Below are 20,415 nucleotides of genomic sequence, written 5' to 3'. Positions count from 1 at the left end.
ACTCCCACAAAAGAGCCTTAATAGAGGGTTTTCTTGCACACTTCACGGGTCTAAAACCACGGAGAGGATTTGATTAAGGCTACCAGTTACCTGTAATTGTTTTTCTTGAGATATTCCAATATGGCGGGTTTGATCCGAGCTTTTCCTCCGCGGCTGTTATTCCCACGTCCCGTGATCACTGAAATAACATTGGAACCTTTTCTGGATGGACTTTCATTTGGATCTAGGAACAAAGCTCATGGTTTAATTCTTATTGTCCCTTCTTATGACAACAATATACCGATCAATTCGAAACTTCAACGTCCCCCCGGGCATACCCCAAGAGTCTGACTTCCTTCGGTGCACACAGGGCGGGGGCAGGGGGGTGGGGAGCGAAGATTTGACCTTGGCCTGAGTAAGGTGAGGAATTTAAGCTTTCAAATTCTATTTTTTCCGGTGCCTAAGTTGCCGAACGCATAATTTGCGAGTCACAAAGTCAAGAGGTGATTTTTCTCTTTTTTGTTTACTAATAGCTCACAATGAAATGACCACAAAAGCTAAGCATGATTTTTTTAATGGCAAGAAGAAGGGGTGAATTGGTGAATTAGGCTTTACACCTTCGTTTATAGATTAACGTTAATGTTAATGACTGTTTATTCACAAATCCGTAGGAAAAAGAAAAAGAGATAAAGGAGTTTATCCCTATCTAGTTTATCTCCTGATAATAAAATAAAATAGATTGCATATAGTGAGTGCCTTTCCGGGTGACGATAAGAGACAAGACAGGGATTTTTTGAGGACCTCCTTAAGTTGGGATGGAGCATTTCAAGACAACACTTGGGATTCAATTTCACTTTAAAGTTTATTTACCGAGAGGGGAGCCTTAATGAATGTTGAAGTTTCGAGTTGTTAGAAGCATAGCAATATTATATGCGTCAACTCTCCTCTGGCGGACCACATATATAGAAATAAAATGAAGATTTCGGTTCTTGTCAATGTAAAAAGAGAAAATGCTCTTTTAAATTAAAACATACCCGACTTTTCAATCAAGAGGTTCTGCAGAACTTCAATTGCTTCATTTACGTGTAAACCGTGTAAATCAATTGTATTCTCGTCCGTTCCTTCGTTTCTATAGACACGATAAAGAGACCACACGTAAGAGGAAAATAGTAAAATCAATTACAAGGAAAGGCTGTGGTAGACTTAATCACTACTTGGAACGAATATATGAGACGAGTGACAGGTACAAGATAGCACCTTACATGATGAAAGCAACGTCACGTGACACGTGCGAGTCAGGGACTAGGCTTGGTTAAATTCTGCTCCGGCGTAAAATGGCTTCTTAGGGAGTTTAAGAAACGACGACGGCGACGGCAACGACAACGCCAAAAAGCAGTGATATTATTGGTTAAAAAGAACCAAAATGATCGTGCTGCACGTGCGGCACGCATTTTTGAACATTTCTCTCCCGTACTCGTCAAAACTACTACGTGAAATGACCAAATTTAAGGTTTTGACGACAACGTGGACAAACTACCGTGAATCTTTCAGTCTCACTCTTTACTTCAAATCCGTCTGTACCAATCCAGTTTTACGACACTTCGCTCATATAATCATGAAATACTTAAAACAGCTCAAACTTATATTTTGAAGTGACGTTTTCGTCTCCGTAGCCGTCCTGGTTCCTTAAACTCCCTATTCTGTCTGCCGGCAGTGCTCGTAAAAATTGCTTATTCTGCTCGAACGTCTGCTCGAACACCCTTATTCTGCTCAGTATCCGAAACAAATTTCGGCCTTTCAGACCCGTATTTCTTTTCGCAAATATAGAAGGGAAGCTGGGCCTAACCCCTAGAAACTAATTGGATATTAATTACGCGTAGCAAAATTGTAATTCATCTTCAGGTCAAATAATTAAATCAAACACAAGGTACTTTCCATTGTTTTTTATATTTAATTTAAAGCTTTCTGCTCAAATTAGAACTGCTTAAAAATGCCTTATACTGCCGGCAGAATGCCCGCCTAAAAATCGCTTATTCTACTCGAAATTCTGGCCGCAGAATTTATCCAAGCCTATCAGGGAATGCAAAGGAAACTGAAAGTAAATCATGAAGAAAATTGCAGGCTCGGGAAAATGCAGCGATGCAAAATGGCTCGGGCCAGACGCTGGACAAATGCTCACGCCACACGCCTGATGAAAAAGTGCCACAATTTCAAAAGAGAAACGCATGAATAAAAAACACAATGCCATTTAAATCCAAGGGCAAGGGTCTGATTATTGGAAGGAAACCCTGGCATTCCAGATCTTATCACGTGTCTTACGTTTGATCCAAAATCAACGCTGCCGCTCTTGCATTTGCTTCTTTCATTTTCTGTGTGTGTACACGGCCCTAACATAAAAAAAGGACGTAAACATCACATAAAACGCCAAGCGTTTCCCTACTAACACGACAAACGCTTTCAAGTTCTTCCTGCAGATAATGCAAAGATCCCAAGATAATTATGATGTGGGACCGTGCATTTAATATAAGCGTAAAGAAACCAAATTTCTCGGTTCCCTCGTGACAGACCAGTCTTCTTCGCAGCCGTTATTGGGGCGTGGCGTCACGCGTTGCGTGACATCCAAAAAACGGCTGCGAAGGAGACTAGTAACAGACCGGAGAGATCTAAGACATTTCTCGGTTACTTCGTAACAGACTAGTCTCCTTCGCAGCCGTTATTGGGGCGTTGCGTCACGCGGCTCGTCACGTCACGCGTTGCGTGACATCCAAAAAACGGATGCAGACGAAAGAAATGATCCTCGCACATGTTCGAACAATTCAAGCAATTGTCTCTTAAAACAGATGAAAAATCCAGGTGTCTCCAACGGGATTCAAACCTATGACCTCTGCAATGGCGGTGCAATGCTCTAGCAACTGAGCTATGAAGCTACACAGTTGGAAGCAACCGGGTCAATTTATTGGGATCATGTGTTCCCGTGAAAAGGACTCAATGAATGAAATATATATATTTGAAGTGCGGGCTACACGTGATATATAGACGAAACAGAGGAATGATCCTTGTACTTATTTATGCAAATGTCTCTTAGAGACAACTGAAAATTTCAGGTGAATCCCGTTGGAGCCTGAATCACAGTCGAAGCCACCTGAATTCTTCTGGTATCTCTACAAAAAAAATTGCTTAAATTTTCGAAATAAGTCAGTAGACTAGAGGGGATCATTTCTTTCTTTCATTTCGACTGAGATCTGCACATAACTACTAAACTCCATTATTCAAAGCTCTCTCAAAATCCTAGTACTGGAAGAAACGCCTTTTTGGACTAAACAAATCTCTTTTCTGGGGTAGGATCGTAACTCTTGTTGAAAGCTATATTTCTTTGGCCGTAAAGTGTCGTACTTCCTATTGTTTTCTGCGCTAAATCCATTGTTATTTTTGTTCGTTCTATTGTTCTTTTGGCCAATCCTGAAGCCTGTTCAATAAGGTATGACACGACCCCATTTCAGAGTACAGATTGTAACTCAAAGTCAGCATTGACATATACCTGTTGTGCGTAAAACTGAGCCAGTTGTCCCTGCTTGTTGGAGAAAGCAAGAGCAGCTTTCTTAAAACATTCGTCTCTCAGTTTGTGATGCTGATACGCTTCCGCCCGGAAATCCCGGTAACTAGGAGCCTCAAGAGTCTGGAACGGGCCCTCAGCATCACCTGACCGTGTGGATTCTGGGACTGGAAGAAGTGTAAATGATTTATTAAACGACTTTTAAGGAACAACCGAATATTGTTCTAATAGAAAGAAAAAAACACCTCCTACCATCCACAAAAGGCCAGCTCCAATCTTCTTCGGCTTCCTGTGAGGAAAAGACAAATCTCCCGTAAGATTATCGATCGCACAAGTTTATTGTTGTTTATTGTTTATTGATTTTAAAAACCACTAATTACAGAAAATTAATCAAGTACATAACTCGCATTTAGCAAATGCTAATGTAAGAACAAGAAAGGAATAAAAATAAACGCAATTAGAAAGCTTAAGACAGCGCTACAAAGGTAAGTTAACAGTGCACTATTAATAACGACAAGATAAGCTAAAAACATATCAGTGATAGCCAAAAGTAAATGTAAACGAGTCCAAGACCTAATTTTATTTTATATATAGGTTAATTGCTTCAGAGGTTACGAAGAAGCCATTCTAATTGTGTGAACTTGAGATGCACGGATTTCTGAATCTCTAAATTTTCTGAGTTGCGCCCACACTATCAAGGGCAGCATTGTTGCGCATGGCATGTGATCCATTCTCTACCTCTCGGCAGCGTTCCACTTACTCATGGTAATTACTTGTTTTAGATAATAGAATATATATCTCCATGTAGTCCTCCTCGCCCTCCAGAGCTGCAAAAAGCGCTTCGCGTATTGACTTTTAAGGGCAGGTTTAGACAGCTTAGATATTTGAGATGGAAGACAATTCCAGACTTCAAAATCTAAAACGTGTAGAAGAGTTGGACGAGTTCTTACGAAGTACCAAAGATAGTTAGCGAGGTCAAAAGAGGGGGTGTAAAGAGAGAGTTTAAAAAAAATAACAATTTTAATATGCACAACTCCTCTAATAAAAAGGACCTCAGGAAGTTGTCACAAGCATTGTGTTACGCGTCACGCATTACCTTTCTGGTCACGTCTTCTTGGGTGACTCGGTTCTGGGGCCCGGATGCGACCACGACACTGGGAATTTCCCGTTCAGACAAGTTGCAAGATGCTTTTACGGCTTCAACTGCCGGGTCCAAGGCATAACTACGCCACAAAAAACCAAAAAATAAGAATTCAAATGAATGTTTGGGTGATGGCGAATTAAGGCCAATCGAATACCGCATTTCCGAGTTGCTGTATGGCTCAGTTTCAAAGCGAGTCCTGGTGCACACCCATTCAAATGGAAATGAGTTGCGTATTCTTATGAAAATCCAACTCATTTCCCTTACAATAGTTGAGCACCAAGACTCCCTTCGAAACCGAGACAAACAGCAACTTGGAAATGGCCCATTAGGACAACACTCCATCCTTGCATACGGAACCCGCGCCCGCAGTGCATGCGGCAGTCAAAACTGTGCTATCCTGTCAATCCTTTGCCCTTTCACCGGAAACGGGTGCACTTCTGTGCGTAAACAACGTTGTTGTCGATCTACCCAGTCAAAAGGACGCCATCAAAGTCTTTTTGTGCGAAGTTAACACAAATAAATACATTACCAATACAGTTTTGACGACTTCTTACACTTTATTCGAAAATACTGCACTGAATTCGTCTTAAATTAGTTTGAAAAAGCACAACAGCTGACGTTTGGATCGCCGCACGCTGGCAACCCAGTTTTGGCGCGAAAGTTTGTTGACAAAAAGGTTGCCACAAAATCTTTTAAATCGTTTTCTGGCCCTGTAATTTCGAACAATTGACCTGACGTCGGATAGCACAGTTTTTCCCGCTCGCTGAATTCTGATTGGTGAATTAAAATTCAAGTAGCTCTCGCCGTATGCAAGGATCACCATAGGCTTTAATTACACGAAGGCCATGTTGAGTCCCGAGGGATTCAATACTTTTGTTTTTGCGCGAATAAGGCCCATTGAATACGTCGGTCAGTTAATTGATTAATTAACAAACAATAAGACAGCCAGAAAGGAATGAGTTACCTAGTGGCTTGAAAAACCTCTTCCAAAGCCACAGGATCGACACCTGGAAACATTTCGTAGAGTTTCTTTCTTTTAAGCTTGGTAGCAATGTCTTGGTCGCTCTCACGAGGCGCCTTGGTAAAAAAAATAACAGAATAATGATCAGAGAAGGGAAACCTCTTTAAAGTGCCCTTGTGACCAAAACATCAATTCTTGTTTTTCTTTGGATTTCAAAACTATGTTAACTAAGCACTAAGCGACCAAAGTTTTAAGACTTGATTTCAAAAAGACACCCGTTTACGTTAACTAGTTTCCTATTTAATGGTCCACCATTACTAACTTTAAGATCTTGAGAGAGCTGGATCGAGGAGAAAATGACGTCAAAGGTTCCGTAGTTAATGGGGAACTGAAGGTAAAAAAATAAGCATTTTTTTATTTACACTTGAGACCATGCACAATAATGTTCTCAACTTTTTCTCTGGCATAAGCGTCGTTTTTCCACCTAAAATAATGTTTTTATTCCGATTTTGAGCCATCAGCATATTGCGGCTCAGAATGGAGGAGTCAGCGATCATTTTTGCAGCTTATGACGTATGATATGTGGAAGACATGCCAGAGCGCCCCATATAGAAGCAGTGTTTTGACTGATGTTTGTCGTGAATATTGAGTCCTCGAAGAAACATTTCCGCAGCACTTATGTTAACCTTGTTCCTCTTGATTACGAAACCTCTGTTTCCAATACGTCACAGCAGGCTGCTCATTTAGTTTTTGAGCGCGCACTAAAAAGGGCGAAAAAGCGAGAAAATCCCAACTTCGAACGTAATTTTCTCGCAAAAAACAGGAAACGAGAAGAAATAACTCCACAAACTTAATTTTACTTGTGTTAGGGTTTCCAAAAAAATTGTTGGGAAAATTGCTGATTTTGGCTTTCAGAAGAATAATGCTATGCATGTGTACGCGGCCGAATTAATATGCAGCAAGGGAGTTTTGAGCGTTCACACTTTTAAACTCTCGTTTTGCATATAGAATAAGTTACATTCACACGCTGGAATTCTGAGCATTTGACGTCACTTTTCCCTGGATCCAGCCCTCTGAGGTCTAACCGGTCAGTTTTGAACGTGAGTAATGGCGGACCGAGGAAACCAAAACTTGCACTCAAAGTAAACGGCCTTTGGATAAAAGTCAAAGCTCAAAATTTTGTCAGTAACGTGTTAAGCAAACACACTTTTAAAATCTGAAGACAGAAAGGATGTCATTTTTTTGATCACAGGGCTGGGGCACTTAAAGGCATTAACACTAAATGAAGAAAAATGATAAAGGCCGAGATACACAAGGCGACAAGTCGCTCTGGGTGTACTCCTTGCAAAACAAGTCGCTGCTAAACGACGCCTGCTCGGTGCACACGCAGTGATCTCGCATGAGGGGGAATGTGAACTAGTTTTCTAATTCAATATGGCGGACCATATGACGCTCTCTCATTGGTTCATTTATATTTTGTCGCAGCGGCTTGTTGCCAGAAGTGTACACAAAATGCGACATCGCTGCTTTTGCTTCGCTAATTTTGTCGCTGCGATCAGTCGCACGAATTCTAACTGGTTTGAATTCGTGCGTTCTTTAAACAAAGAAACCCCTACACCGTACACCGGTGGCTCTGTTGGTTGAGTACAAGGCTTCCGTGGGGGAGGTCGTGGGTTCGAACCTGGGCCGAATCAAAACTAAGGATCTTAAAATAGCTAAGGATTAGCCTTTCATGTCTTCTCGGGTAAGGACTATAAACCGTAGGCCCCGACTCAAATATCTGCCATGTTCAAAAGTTCCCTGTGAGACGTTGAAGAACCCACACACTATTCGAGAAGAGTAGAGGATGGAGTCCCCGTTGTTGTGGTTATCCTTTGTGAGTATATGGGTGGGTGGGTATAGCAGGTCCACATCAGCTGAATAGCTGCCAAAACGTCACCCTGCTCAAACAAATAAATAACAAACAAACAAACAAGTCTACGAAAAACAGAGTAGATCTTAGAGTAGAGTAGATTCTTCAACTTTCATTTGCTAACTTTGCTATTGCCTTTTCTGTCCGACTGGTTGGGTGATACTAAAACGATTAGACCCGTTGCCCGCAAGGGCTACGGGTCAATAGCCCATGAGGCGAAGCGTTTTAGTATCACCCAACTAGTCGGACAGAAAAGGCAATAGCAAAGGTAGCAAATGCAAGTTGAAGAAATATTTATTTGGGAATGAAAGGAAAGAAAGCGTCACGCTTTTCGCTACTCGAGGACTATTACTGATAGTCCTCTAGTAGCGTAGCCAATCAAAATGCAGGATTTGCCATTAGTCCACTAGTTGGGTGATACTAACTTGTGTTAGCATCTCTACGAAACAACAAAAATCAAGTGAATTCAAAAGGCTTCCCCTCACGTTGTCAATTCTGCTGAGCGCCAGTGCAAGCTCTTCATCCATTATTTCCTTCAAGGAACCTGGAAAAAAAAACAAGAAAAACAAACAAACGGGATTTTCGCGGCTGGAAGAAATATTCCTTAACACCCAAACCGCTCCATACCTGCGTGGGGCTTAGTCGATAGGCGAGGAGAGGATCTGTGACTGGCTGCTGAACGCTGGTCAGTAACGAAATTCCTTGCATCTGTTGGATCACGGGATGTTAGCGGCGATCGACCTGGAAAAGACATCAAAAATGGCAGTAAGTAAATCGTAGAGCTGGAAATCCAAGACAAGCTATTTGGGCGAAAACATTTTGATATTTAAACCCACTGACCCCTGGGACGCCCGCCTGGCGCCAAAAGATTTTACTCGTCAACTCGGGGCACCCTGGGGCCCGTGAGGAGTGAATGGGTCAATTTTGCTGTTGTCCGGTACTACGCAGCCAATCGAGAGTGTACGGGACTTCCGTGCGGGAGGTCGGGGGTTCGACCCTCGGCCGGACCAACACTCTTTAAAACAACTGGGGAGAAATGTGCTGCCTTTGCAACTACATTTGCAAATGGGAAGACTTTCTATCCTTCTTGGATAAGGACGATAACCCCGAGATCCCGTCTCACAACCCCCTTGTTCATTAATTCCACACACTATTCGAAAAGAGTAGGGCAGAGTGTTTCCGGTGTTGTGGTTGGACCTTTCCAGCATGTGGTCGGCTTGGCACAGGTGCCCCAAGCTCAGTGTGAGCATGGCCTACAAAAATGTAAGGATTTGTATGCGAATCCAGATAAAAAGCTTAAGAAGATAATTATATGAAATAATTCTCACTTAGAAAGCCTAACCTTATTGTCATTGTGGGTAGCTTTCTACCTGTGTGATTATTTTCCACATCCGACGCGATTTGAGCCATTTCTCAATTCTATGGTTGTCAAGGGTTTAAAAGATACAGTCTTAAGCCTTTTATCGGGATTCCCATACAAATCTTTACATTTTGTCGGCCATGCTCACACTGAGCTTGGGGCGCCTGTGGGCTTGGCAGGATTAGCTTGAAGGGCTTCTGTGTGCATGAGACCACAATTGTGTATAACACCTAGGAGTCAGGCTACTTAGCCAAGAGCTGGAGCCCCACTCCAACCTCAGACCTCAAATACTTGGTGCGAGACTTAAAAACCATCAAACCATCAGGGTGTTGCTGCATTTGACATACAACCGCTGACCAAGAGTGCAAGAGTGCCTACCTGATTTTCGCCACAATATTTAATTTGATTACAATGCAATGCAAAAGCTAAGAGTCCAGCAGTGATTGGTTCCCTTAAAAAAAATTAGTATAAATTCAATTGATCACGATACACTCATTACAACTAGAAAAAAAAACCAATACCTCTTTTGCCAGCAGAAATCCCCTTCCGTGCCTGCAAAACAACAACAAATAACATACCGAAATTCAAGTGATAACCACTTTGAGAACCTAGTCAACAGCAAACCATCGTTTAAATGATAACCTACCTGAACACTCATTTCCCATTTTTTGTACAGCTGTTTCGCAAAGGATTTATCCACATCTATGATGAGATCTTCAGGATTTATCGATTCTGTAAAAGCAATAGCAATAATCACCTCGGAATCCTTCTGTATCCTTGCCCTTGTCGTGCGTGTTGTGTCAGCACCAAGCACGCCAATCACTAAAATTTCAACTTATCAGCCTTAACTTTCATTTTAAAAAATCGGTGTATTTCAATTTAGGGAATCAGATTTTATGGGGAGGTGTGTACCTTGTATGGAATTTTAACTCTTCTTTGATGTAACAGAGGAAAGGCCTGGCGAGCCCTCGTAAACTGAACTACATCTCGAAAGTGAAAGGGGTATGGTGTTTTTACTTCCAAGGGGAAAAAAGAGGAAATCAGATAAATATACACAGAAATTGACAATACGCACAAACCTTGAAAGTTGACCCCAACAAACTGTCCAAAAACCTCGATCAAATGCAGCGCTACTGCGGGATCAAGAGTCAGCTGAAACGTACTGTGACCGTGAGACTGGGCAGGACTCAAGGTATTCGGACTCGGATTTCCAGGTGAATGATCGCCCTCCATTCCTGTAAGCAACTCACCAAGGCCCTTGACAGGAGACACAGTATTTTCTTGATTGCTTCCAAGTGAAGAATCAACGACACTCAGAATTTTATCTGCTTGTTTCATTGAGTTTGGCTTTTTAGTTAAAGAGCTTTCCTCTGCAAGCGAAATTTGATTGCTAGCCGAGGAGGCTGATACCGCACCAAAAAGACTTTGCTGTTCAGTAAATTCAGAGGCGTCTGCAGTGAAATCCGGTAAACGGCCATTATCAGCGAGTAGTTCATCAACAACTTTCATAACATCACCGCTTTCAGCTATGAGCAGCGAATTTAATAAATCACTGTCCACATTCGGAAAACACGTTTTCAAAAACTCCAGACCAACTATCACGTCACTTTCTAAATCCCCGCATGAAGCCTGATTCGAGACGTCAGACTGGATTTGTACATCGCTGAAAACGTCTTCAGCGGAAGTATCGTTCTCTTGGCTTCTGTTGTTATGGAGACCGCGCTCTGGTAGATCACTTTGTGTTGATTCTTCTTTGACAATAAACTGTTCGGATTTCACTTCCGGTTCCGGATCCGTTGGCTGTTGTACGTGATTTGGTTGTTTGGACTTCCTTTCATCAGCGAGTGGCTGTTTGAAATCGCTGCTGGTCCCACGTTTTTTCTGCTTTGATCGTGAGGCAGAAGCCAAAATAGCTGACAAGGGTGGAGGGCTGTCAGAAGACTTAGGGTATTTTAGCACATTTCTGCCTCGTTTGGCGTTCACATCATTGTCACATGCTTGAGACACGCCACTAATTTCTTCTGCAGATTTCAAATCATATTTTATGTTTTCTTCAGGAGACACCTCTTTGGTGAAATTAACATCCGAGGTTACATTAAAGATGCTGTCAAGTGTGTCTTTTAAGGGAACGCATAAAACGGGCGCGTCACACTCTGAGGACGATGCAGTTTCAAGACCGGAGATTGATGATTCTGACAACTGAGAGGACGTAGCTTCTTCGAGTAGATCTTCCTCACTGCTTGCCTTGTTACTCTTCAGAGAGGAAGCAGGACTGTCTGAGAAGGAAGAAACATCCGAATGCTCGAGACCCTCATCACTCGACACTGCATCAATTAACTTTGGCTCACTCATCGGGGAAGTATCAGATTGATCGCCGAGCTCGTGTTCAACAAGTATCTTGTTGGGAGGTTGTTCCTCCTGATGTTGTTCTATCATGCTATCCTTACAGATAACACCAGGTGATCCTGTATTGGAAGGTAAGCGAGTATCTGCCGTTCTTCTTTCACGAATCCTTGGACGTCGCTGAGGTTTGGGACTGCATTTATCACGTTTTTCATTTGTTGTAATCTCGTCAACTACTCGAAATTCAGATCCACCATCACTTTCACAATGAACCTCGGCTTCTATTGCACGTTCGGAGTTCGGCCTATCTTTCAATCTTTTTTCTTGAACTCCGCGTTTAATTTCACCAACTAATTCTCCTGCCTTGATGGTGTTCCTGCTTTCATTACCGTCTAAGACGTCAGACACTTTTTCTCCGGGACAATTCTCCGCAGAGCCTCGCTCTGGAGATGACCTTTGAGCTGTATTCTGATTATCAGTCCCAGTCCTTTTATTGGTCTCACAGTCATCCCTAGCCTTATCGTGTTCAAACTTCTCCTCGCAGTTTATTATCTTTTCCACTGAAACATTGTGTTCATAGCGTTCCTTCATTCTCGAGATGGCCGCAATGCCAACTCGGTGTTGGTTTCGCCTGTGTTTTTTTCACAGAAAGGATAGGTAAGAGATATTTCGAGGTTATCGACCAAAAACCGTCTCTGAGGTCCGTATTGGGAAAGACCCGAAAACGATTTGAAACATTCGTATAAACTGCGATCCGCTAATTCTTGGTTTTATCAAATGAATAAAGGGGGTAGTTTCTAAAGAAACCGTGGTGCTGCGTCGGTGGGGAAGTAGTATACAAAAATTTGGTTTCATCAACGGAGTTGATAATATAAATTGGCCACCGTACAGAGATTCCAAAAGCTGACGTTTCGAGCGTTAGCCCGTCGTCAGAGCGAATCGAGGAATTCTGGGTTACGTGTAGTTTTTATAGTAGAGTAGGAACTACGCTATTGGTGGTAACATGGCAACGTGAAAAATAGGAATATATTAGTTAAATGAAAAGCGTTCGTTAATACCGTGAGGATTAAGGGTGCCGATTAGAAAGATAAATTTTTGTTCCAGATTCTTCCGCTTTCCGTCGTACCTAGATGTAGGGAAAGGCCGCAGATAGCCATGTGTTTTTTGGAGTGGTAAGGGAGATTAAAATGGCGAGCGACTGGCTTAGATGCATCCTTGTCATTCTTCTCAACATGGTGAAGGTGTTCGCGGAATCGGTCACCTAGTCTACCTGTCTCGTCTACAGATTTTGTTAGCCTTCTTTATGCAAAACGAATATTGATGCAAAAGTAAATAACTACTGATACACAGTAGAGAAGAAGAAAGTTTTTAGGTAGTGTCGATCGAGAATAAAAAAAAATTGCCATCAGCAATAGTAGTTTGTCCACGTTGTCGTCAAAACCTTAAATTTGGTCATTTCACGTAGTAGTTTTGACGAGTACGCGAGAGAAATGTTCAAAAATGCGTGCCGCACGTGCAGCACGATCATTTCGGTTCTTTTAACCAGTAATATCACTGCTTTTTGGAGTTGTCGTTGCCGCATCGCAGAACAAATGCGATTCTTAAATACCCAATTGCTGGTTTTCACTCACGTTATCAACAGCCATGTTTTTCAACGAAAACAAAAGGAAGCGTTTGCATGATAATAGAGTTAAATTCCCGGAGGATATGGTCGGGGCACCAACATGGCCGCCTTTTCTTTGTTTAGGGGTACCAACATGGCGGTCGTGACGTCATGTGAAAACCGAGAATAGACCAAATTGGCTAACTCAATGTTGTACCGAATTCAAATTTCCAGAGCCCGGTTGTTCAAAAGCCGATTAACGCTAAGCCCGGATTAGAAATTAACCAAGGAGTCTATTTCTTTACTCCCAAATGTTGTTCAATGCTGATATTCGGCAAAACTTTACATTAGAAAAAGTCAATCTTGAAAAACAAGAATAAGCAAAAGAAACTTTCACCAAAAAGTTGAAAACATGAAACAACAGTTTACGCTAATCCTGGATTAAGTTAGTCGGCTTTCGAACAAACGGGCCCAGGGGTTACGATTCTTTGTGCACTGTGTAGGCAAGATATCGTTGACGTCACCTTTTGTTATTAATGTGCCAACCAGAGCCTCATTGGCTGTCGAAACAAAGGGTCTTTTGTTCCTGTGGTTGGCACATTTGAATAAAAAAGAATGCTAGTAAACAGATATCTTCCTTATTTGCTTTATAATGTTGCATTCACATTCACATTCAAAGTGCCCCTGTGACCAAAAAAATCAATTCTTATTGTTCTTTGAATTTCAAAACCATGTTAAACATTAAGCAACCAAAGTTTTAAGCCTCGATTTCAAAAACAAACCCGTTTATTTTAAATGGGTCCAGCATTACTAACTTTAAGATCTTGAGAGAACTGGATCGAGGAGAAAATGACGTCAAAGGCTCACCAGTTTAAGAATGTAATGCGTGTGTTCGCCGCATAATTAATATGCAGCAAGGGAGTTTTGGGCTTTCAGACTTTTAAACTCTCGTTTTGCATATATAATAAGCTGCATTCACACGCGAAAAATTTAAGCTATTGAGCCTTTGACGTCACTTTTCCCTGGATCCAACCCTCTGAGGTCCAACCGTGAAATCCAAAACTTACACTCAAAGTAAACGGCCTTTACACCAAAATCAACGCTTAAAATTTTGCCAGGAAGGTGTTAAGCAAACACAGGGGCAGCTTAAACGATATGGAAATGCTTGGAACAACACGTTTTATTCCCAAAGGGTTGAATTGGGTACAACATTGAGTTAGCCGATTTGGTCTATATTCACACCCAAACAACGACCTTTCAATAAACGCATTCCATTACATGCGGCCATTTTGTCCTTATTTTTTTTTAACACAAAGTTCTGTGCTAAATGCCCTACTCAAGGCCTCTCGTGTTAAGAAAGAAAGTTCTCATTTAAGCGGATTATCTGAAAACCATACGTCTTTTTAACCTACAGACATGTAGCTGTCAGGATTCAAAAATGCCTTTTTGAGAAGGTAACGTGAGAAGAAAAGCCACGAGTATTGTCGAGAATCCCTAGCAGTTGTTCCGCGTGGCTTCGCCAGATGAGGCCCTCCCAGGGAATAAGGGAACACGGCTAATTTAAACAGGGAAACAAAGACAAGGGTACAAGGGCCCCTATTCCCCCCCCTCCCACCTCACTGGGAAAGCCTGCCAGATACGCCGGTTAATCGCAGTTTGGGGGCAGAAGACAGACAGTAAATTGATGCGTAAGAACCTTCCATACCTTGCAAGTTCTTTTACATTCCATTTCCATGAGGTTTCTGGTTCAATGAATTTGATGTGGTATCCAAGCCTTTTACCCTAAAGCAAAAGCAAAAATAGTGCGGAGGACTTTGAGTGTTGTGTGTGTGGTGTACATTTTAAAGGGAACCTCCACTCGTCCAAAAGAATAAATTTAAAGCGGAGAAAATGATGTTCGCAATCACATTTGTCTAAGAATTTTAAAGAAAAAAATTAAATTTAGAATACAGCCAACTCTCGTTATAGCTCGGGGACGTCATTTCGTGTCCGTAATAGCCGGGTGTGAGAAAAAAGTTCTGTTAACATGCAATAAATAACTTTGATTGTCTGTAAAGTTATTTTAAATCTTTAATGTCTTAAATGTGCTATTTATACCAACAACGCGGTTCTTCGATTTTCGCGCTGAACAACAAAACACAAACGCCGGCCAAAAAATAATCCTTTGTTTATATGCTAATTAGACTCACTAGCCTCGTTTGCATGGTCAAACTACAAAAGAAATGTTGCTTGAGAGCGAGGCTAGTGCGGCAGGTTAGTTTTGCAGGTTGCAGGTTGCAGGTTGAAATTTACTGTGACTGTTACATGAATAGCTAACCTTAGGCCTAATTAGGCCTAAAGAAACGTTTTTAGGCCTAAGGAGGCCTAAAGAAACGTTTATAGGCCTAATTAGGCCTAAGGTTAGCTATTCATGTAACAGTCACAGTAAATTTTCAACCTGCAACCTGCAACCTGCAACCTGCAAACTAACCTGCCGGGCTAGTGAGTCTAATTAGCACATAAAAGAACACATTTTTGCCCCATTTATGCATTCGGTCTATATCTACTAGGTATTTATGAGCCATATGGAGACCCAAAATATCTTTCAAGACTGAACGAACTTATCAACAATACCGAAACTGCTAAGCAGTCGTTGAGAATGAAGCACGAGGGCTTGATCTCTCCTGAAGAGCCGGGAAGAAAAAAGCGAAAGCTCAAGTGTAGAAGCAACGTCTATTGTGCAGAAATTAAGGAATTGGTGTGAAAATGAACATTCCAGAAGGGTATTTTGACAAATAAGCCATTTTCGAAATATCAAATATTCAGCTTGATTGTGAGGCAGTGAGGACAAAAACAACAGGAACACGTCGGAATAGACCTTTTCGGCTTGTACATTTTGTTTTCCCAATACAGATCATGTGATAATACTCAGAAGGCTTGGTCCTTTGTTTTGTTCATTAAAAAGAGTGCATGCAGGCATGTTCATGCTTGCATGCCCTCATTTGTATGAACAAAACAAAAGACCAAACCTCTTGAGTATTATCATATGATCTGTATTGGGAAAACATAATGTACAAGCCGAAAAGGTCTATTAATGTGAAAAACATTTACATATCATCCACTTTCCTTTGTCTTTGTCCTCGCTGCCTCACTATCAAGCTGAATTTTAATATATGATGTCCGCTTTATCAAGTGGCAAAACAATAAAATTGCCATTTTGCTACCACGAACGTGTAGGTAATTCCGTAATAGCGGGATTCATTTCCAGTCAAAACTCTATAGCTTTCGCCGGGATTTTTGGATTTTGTCCGTAATGGCGAGCGTCCTTAATAGCGGGGTGTCCGCAAAGCGAGAGTTTAGCTTATTTTCACTTTCTTTCACAAGTCGCGGGAGCCGCCATCTTTAATAACTGGGTGGACTGGCGGCCACAACATTTTATGCTCCGCTGCTAGTTTTCTACTAATCTACCCCCAAGCTGTGGCGAAATTGCTATCAGTATGTTCACTACGAACTCGTACATTAGAGCGGTTTTCAATGGAGTGTCGAAAGTAATTGGCCAATTGCATTGGTTTTTTTTGCATTTCTTCACTCACTGATTGGTTTAAAGTTCTCACGCCATTTTGTCAACCAATCAGAAGTGAAACCAAAACCAATCGTGGCTTGCGCGTGGACATTTTCCAAGCTGGTTCTTCTGGCTAACCTACTGTTGCTTTGTGGAGATATTAACGCAAATCCTAGTCCTGTGCTCACGTTTCCTTGTGGTATTTGTGCCAAACCCGTACAATGCAGCCAACCTTGGTATCCAGTGCGATTCGTGCGATCTCTGGCTAAACACCCATTGCTTCGGAATGGATTCCAATGTTTACGAAACGTTGGCAAATTCCTCGTGCACGTGGATTGAACCAAATTGTGATTCTCTCTAGAATCCTGAATCTCTCAAACAATATCTTGGAGCTCTCCAACTCATTTGATGCCTTATCCGAGGATATCACTTGGCAATCAACGTTTTATAAAGTCTACTCCTACAACGACTAATGAATTAAATCATCACAAAGCGTCCAAGCGGAACAAACTGCAATGGCCTCAAAAGCACCGACCATTCTACCAAATTCCAAGCACTCCTTGACCTTCATAATCCGGATTTTGTCTTAGGAACTGAATCCAATCTGCATCCTCATGTGCCTACATATTCAGTTTTCCCTCCCTCCTGTACTGTTTTTACAAATGACAGGAATGTTCATCCTGTTTTCCAAGCTGTTGAATACGACCTGACTTACGTCGAGGAATCTGACTTAAGCGCAGACAACTGTGAAACCATCTGGACCTCCCTAAAAATTTCTATTTGTCCTCATCGTCTTCATTCTACAGACCTCCAAACTCTTCGCCTGATGTTCTTGATCACTTTTCCGACTCAATCAACCAAGTGTTCACAAAGTTCCAAACCACCCAAACATCATAATCGGAGGTGACTTTAATTTTGGTGACATCTCCTGGGATAATGAGGTCCCATCCACTTGTAATCCAGCCACTGCATCCAAGCACAACAAATTTCTCCAGGTGATGGATGATTACTCTCTAACTCAGCATGTGAAAGTACCTACGAGACCTGTATCCGGGAAAATCCTAGATCTACTGTTGTCAATAGACCTTTTTACCGATACGGCGGCCATTTTGATTTCTACTGTTTCAAAAGACATTATGGGATGCTCAGGGGGAAAATTAATGTGTATTTGTCCCCTGGGCATCCCATAATAGCTATTCGAAACAATAGAAATTAAAATGGCCGCCGTATCGGTAAATAGGTCTATTTACCCTAATTATATCTCTAGGGTATCCACCTCGTCTGGGTTAAGCGATCATGACATTGTAACTTTTGATGTCAACCTGAAACTATATCGGACTCACAAGCCTCCTCACAATGTATATGTGTACCAACAAGCCAATTTTGCTGGCCTCAATGATTTCATATCCAAGTCTTCATCTGAGTTCTCTGAATCCAATCCCGAAGCAAACTCAGTGGACCAGAACTGGAATTCATTCAAGCATACTGAAATTTATGGTATTCCCAAGTTTATCCCTCAGAAACCATCTAAACCAAGATATAATGGATGGATGCGGGATCAGCAACGAAATTAAAAATCCCCAGCATTGGAAAGCACTTAAAATCTCAACGTAACTTGGTATCTAGCTTGATTAAGAAGTCCCATCATTGCTATTTAAATGAGGTCATCGGGGGCAGCTTGATAGATAATCCTAAGAAAGTTCTGGTCCTATGTAAAGCATAGTAAATCTGAAAACATTGATATTCCTCCATTAAAGTCTGGAGATTGCATAAGCACCAACGACAAGGACAAAGCCGAGACTTTAAACTCTTATTTCTCATCCGTGTTTTAATACCCGTGAACAGATGCCTCTCCCAAATATGGGTCCTTCACCATTCCACTCAATCCCAGACCTACAGATCTCAGCCGATGGTGTTGCCAAACTATTATCTCAGCTAAACCCATGGAAAGCATGTGGCCCGGACGAACTGCCAGCAAGAATGCGTAGAGAGCTTTATCAATCTGCTTCTGGTTGGCTCGCCTTCATATGTCAGAAATCTTGCAACTGCAGCATGGTCCCATCTGATTGGTCTAAAGCTCTGGTCACTGCTGTTTTCAAAAACGATAATAAATCAGACCCATCCAATTACTGTCCAATTTCCCTGACTTGCATATGTTGTAAAATTGTGGAACACATTGTCCTCAGCCATATGGCTAAACATTTATCCACCAAAAAGATCCTTCTAGATGAGCAGCATGGCTTTAGGCAACGATATTCCTGGAAACCCAAATTAATATTAGCTGTACATGACTGGGCCAAATTCACTATGACTAACGTGCGAAGACAAACTGACGCCTTATTGCTTGACTTCTCCAAAGCATTTGACTCTGTTCCCCACCAAAGACTGTTAACCAAACTCAATTACTATGGTATTAGGGGTGGTATGATTACGTGGATCTCAGCTTTTTTTGTCAAATCGTTTTCAAATAGTCTCCATAAATTTCATCAGCTTAGTGTATCCAACAACGTATACAAATGCCGGTACTAGTTTTTTCCAAGGTCTATAGTAACCTGGAACAATCTGCCAATGAATGCTAGTGTGAACTCTCTTGATAAATTTAACGCCGTGGCACTTCCACTTACATGTATAAAGTCATTGTTATAACTCTAAGGAATTTATTTACTTATCTATCTACTTATTTATTTATTTTAGTACATTTTTACAGGTGTATTCCATATTTCTATATTTATATACTTTATATATTTCTAAAGTTTTATGCACTAGTCATTTGTTTCCCCCACCCCTTGACCCCCGGGGATGGGTTGGGAAATTACATTTGAATGGTTGTAAAGTAGGTGTATTTCCAATGGGGACTAGAGCAGACAAACACACGTAATTCCCCCAACCCTCTGTTCCTAAATGATTCTGAGTCATCAAGGAAATGTTAGGGAGATTACCACAATATACAGTTCTTGCCATTTGTGTGTGCCACATAGACTACATGTATATAAGGAACGAAACAAAAAAAAAAGAACTGGATAGCAACAAGACAGGAATAAGCGACCAATAAAGAAAAAGTTTAGACATGATTGCTGTTCTTTTGTTTTTTTGCACGTGTGAAAATACTCATTACCATTGCTCTTCGTTTCTTTTCAGTCCCAGTCCTCCTAGGTAAGAATTCCCCGATATTTCCCCCTGTATGTCCCCAGAGGGGTAGGGCAGAGGAACGAAAATCTTGTAATTTCCCTACCCCCTAGAGGCGTAATTGTGGCGTAATCTCGTACAATTGCCCTAGTATGTCCCCACTATCCCCGGGGGTCGGAACAACACGTAGTCGTGACAGGTAACGCAACACGATTAAAATGCCCTGGAAGAACTTCTTTTACGTGTACGTATAATGAATGGAAAAGTTCCTGAGAAAAAACTTGTTTATCGATGGTGCAAGCCATAAAAGAAACATCCTGTGTGGGTTCGTATTCATAACACTGTTCACAAACGGGCTTCTTTGTTGATTCTGCTGAAATACGACGCACCGGTATTAAATTTATTTTGAACACATTCCAAAGCAGTTGCGATGGATGTAGTGTTGGTAAGTGATGAAGAACATCTCGTCTGCTCATGAAAGTTCCGTTTGAAAAGGATAACCCGTTTATATCGATAAGCACATGCTTTCTATCTAACTCGTGTACACTTGCAACAGCGTATCGGGAGAAGTCTTCATGAGTTCGTGGTCGTGTAGTTTTTAGTGCTGTCAATCTATTCTTTAGAACAATAACCCGCTAACAATAGAAAGACAATAAGCCAGCTCATACATACTAATGAACAGACGCGTATATGCGTTTGTGCTTATATACGCATTTTTATACGCATATACGCGTAAATTTATACGCGTATTATGTGCATTTTTTGGTTAAATGATATTTTAGAATAAAATAGATGTTAATGCTGGTAAGCAAATACTGGGCAGCGCCTGGGAGGAGAGCGTGACTTCCCATCATGTGACTACCTTATTTGGCTATTTCATTCATCCCGCCATG

At 41.5% G+C, this 20,415-nt stretch overlaps 1 protein-coding gene and 1 pseudogene across 3 annotated transcripts in view; one reads left to right on the top strand and one right to left on the bottom strand.

Moving 5' to 3' along the window:
• The window catches only part of LOC138016892 (NEDD4-binding protein 2-like), a 47,858-nt gene that overhangs the window by 8,454 nt on the left and 18,989 nt on the right, over positions 1-20,415 (bottom strand). For all 3 annotated transcript variants that reach the window (XM_068864055.1, XM_068864056.1, XM_068864057.1), the window contains exons 7-19: positions 14,561-14,637; positions 9,989-11,883; positions 9,556-9,641; positions 9,431-9,461; positions 8,177-8,290; positions 8,035-8,093; positions 5,641-5,753; positions 4,629-4,755; positions 3,785-3,821; positions 3,518-3,699; positions 2,299-2,366; positions 1,014-1,108; positions 91-223 (exon numbers count right to left, since the gene is read on the bottom strand). In XM_068864055.1, the coding sequence (XP_068720156.1) occupies positions 91-223; positions 1,014-1,108; positions 2,299-2,366; positions 3,518-3,699; positions 3,785-3,821; positions 4,629-4,755; positions 5,641-5,753; positions 8,035-8,093; positions 8,177-8,290; positions 9,431-9,461; positions 9,556-9,641; positions 9,989-11,883; positions 14,561-14,637 (3,017 nt within the window). The remainder of the gene's footprint in view (positions 1-90; positions 224-1,013; positions 1,109-2,298; positions 2,367-3,517; positions 3,700-3,784; positions 3,822-4,628; positions 4,756-5,640; positions 5,754-8,034; positions 8,094-8,176; positions 8,291-9,430; positions 9,462-9,555; positions 9,642-9,988; positions 11,884-14,560; positions 14,638-20,415) is intronic.
• Positions 15,494-17,970, top strand: LOC138016320 (uncharacterized; annotated as a pseudogene).

Source organism: Montipora capricornis, chromosome 9 (assembly GCF_036669925.1).
Source record: "Montipora capricornis isolate CH-2021 chromosome 9, ASM3666992v2, whole genome shotgun sequence".
Lineage (NCBI taxonomy): Eukaryota > Metazoa > Cnidaria > Anthozoa > Scleractinia > Acroporidae > Montipora > Montipora capricornis.
Note: the sequence above shows the minus strand (reverse complement) of the source record. Positions and strands in the feature narration are given on the sequence as shown.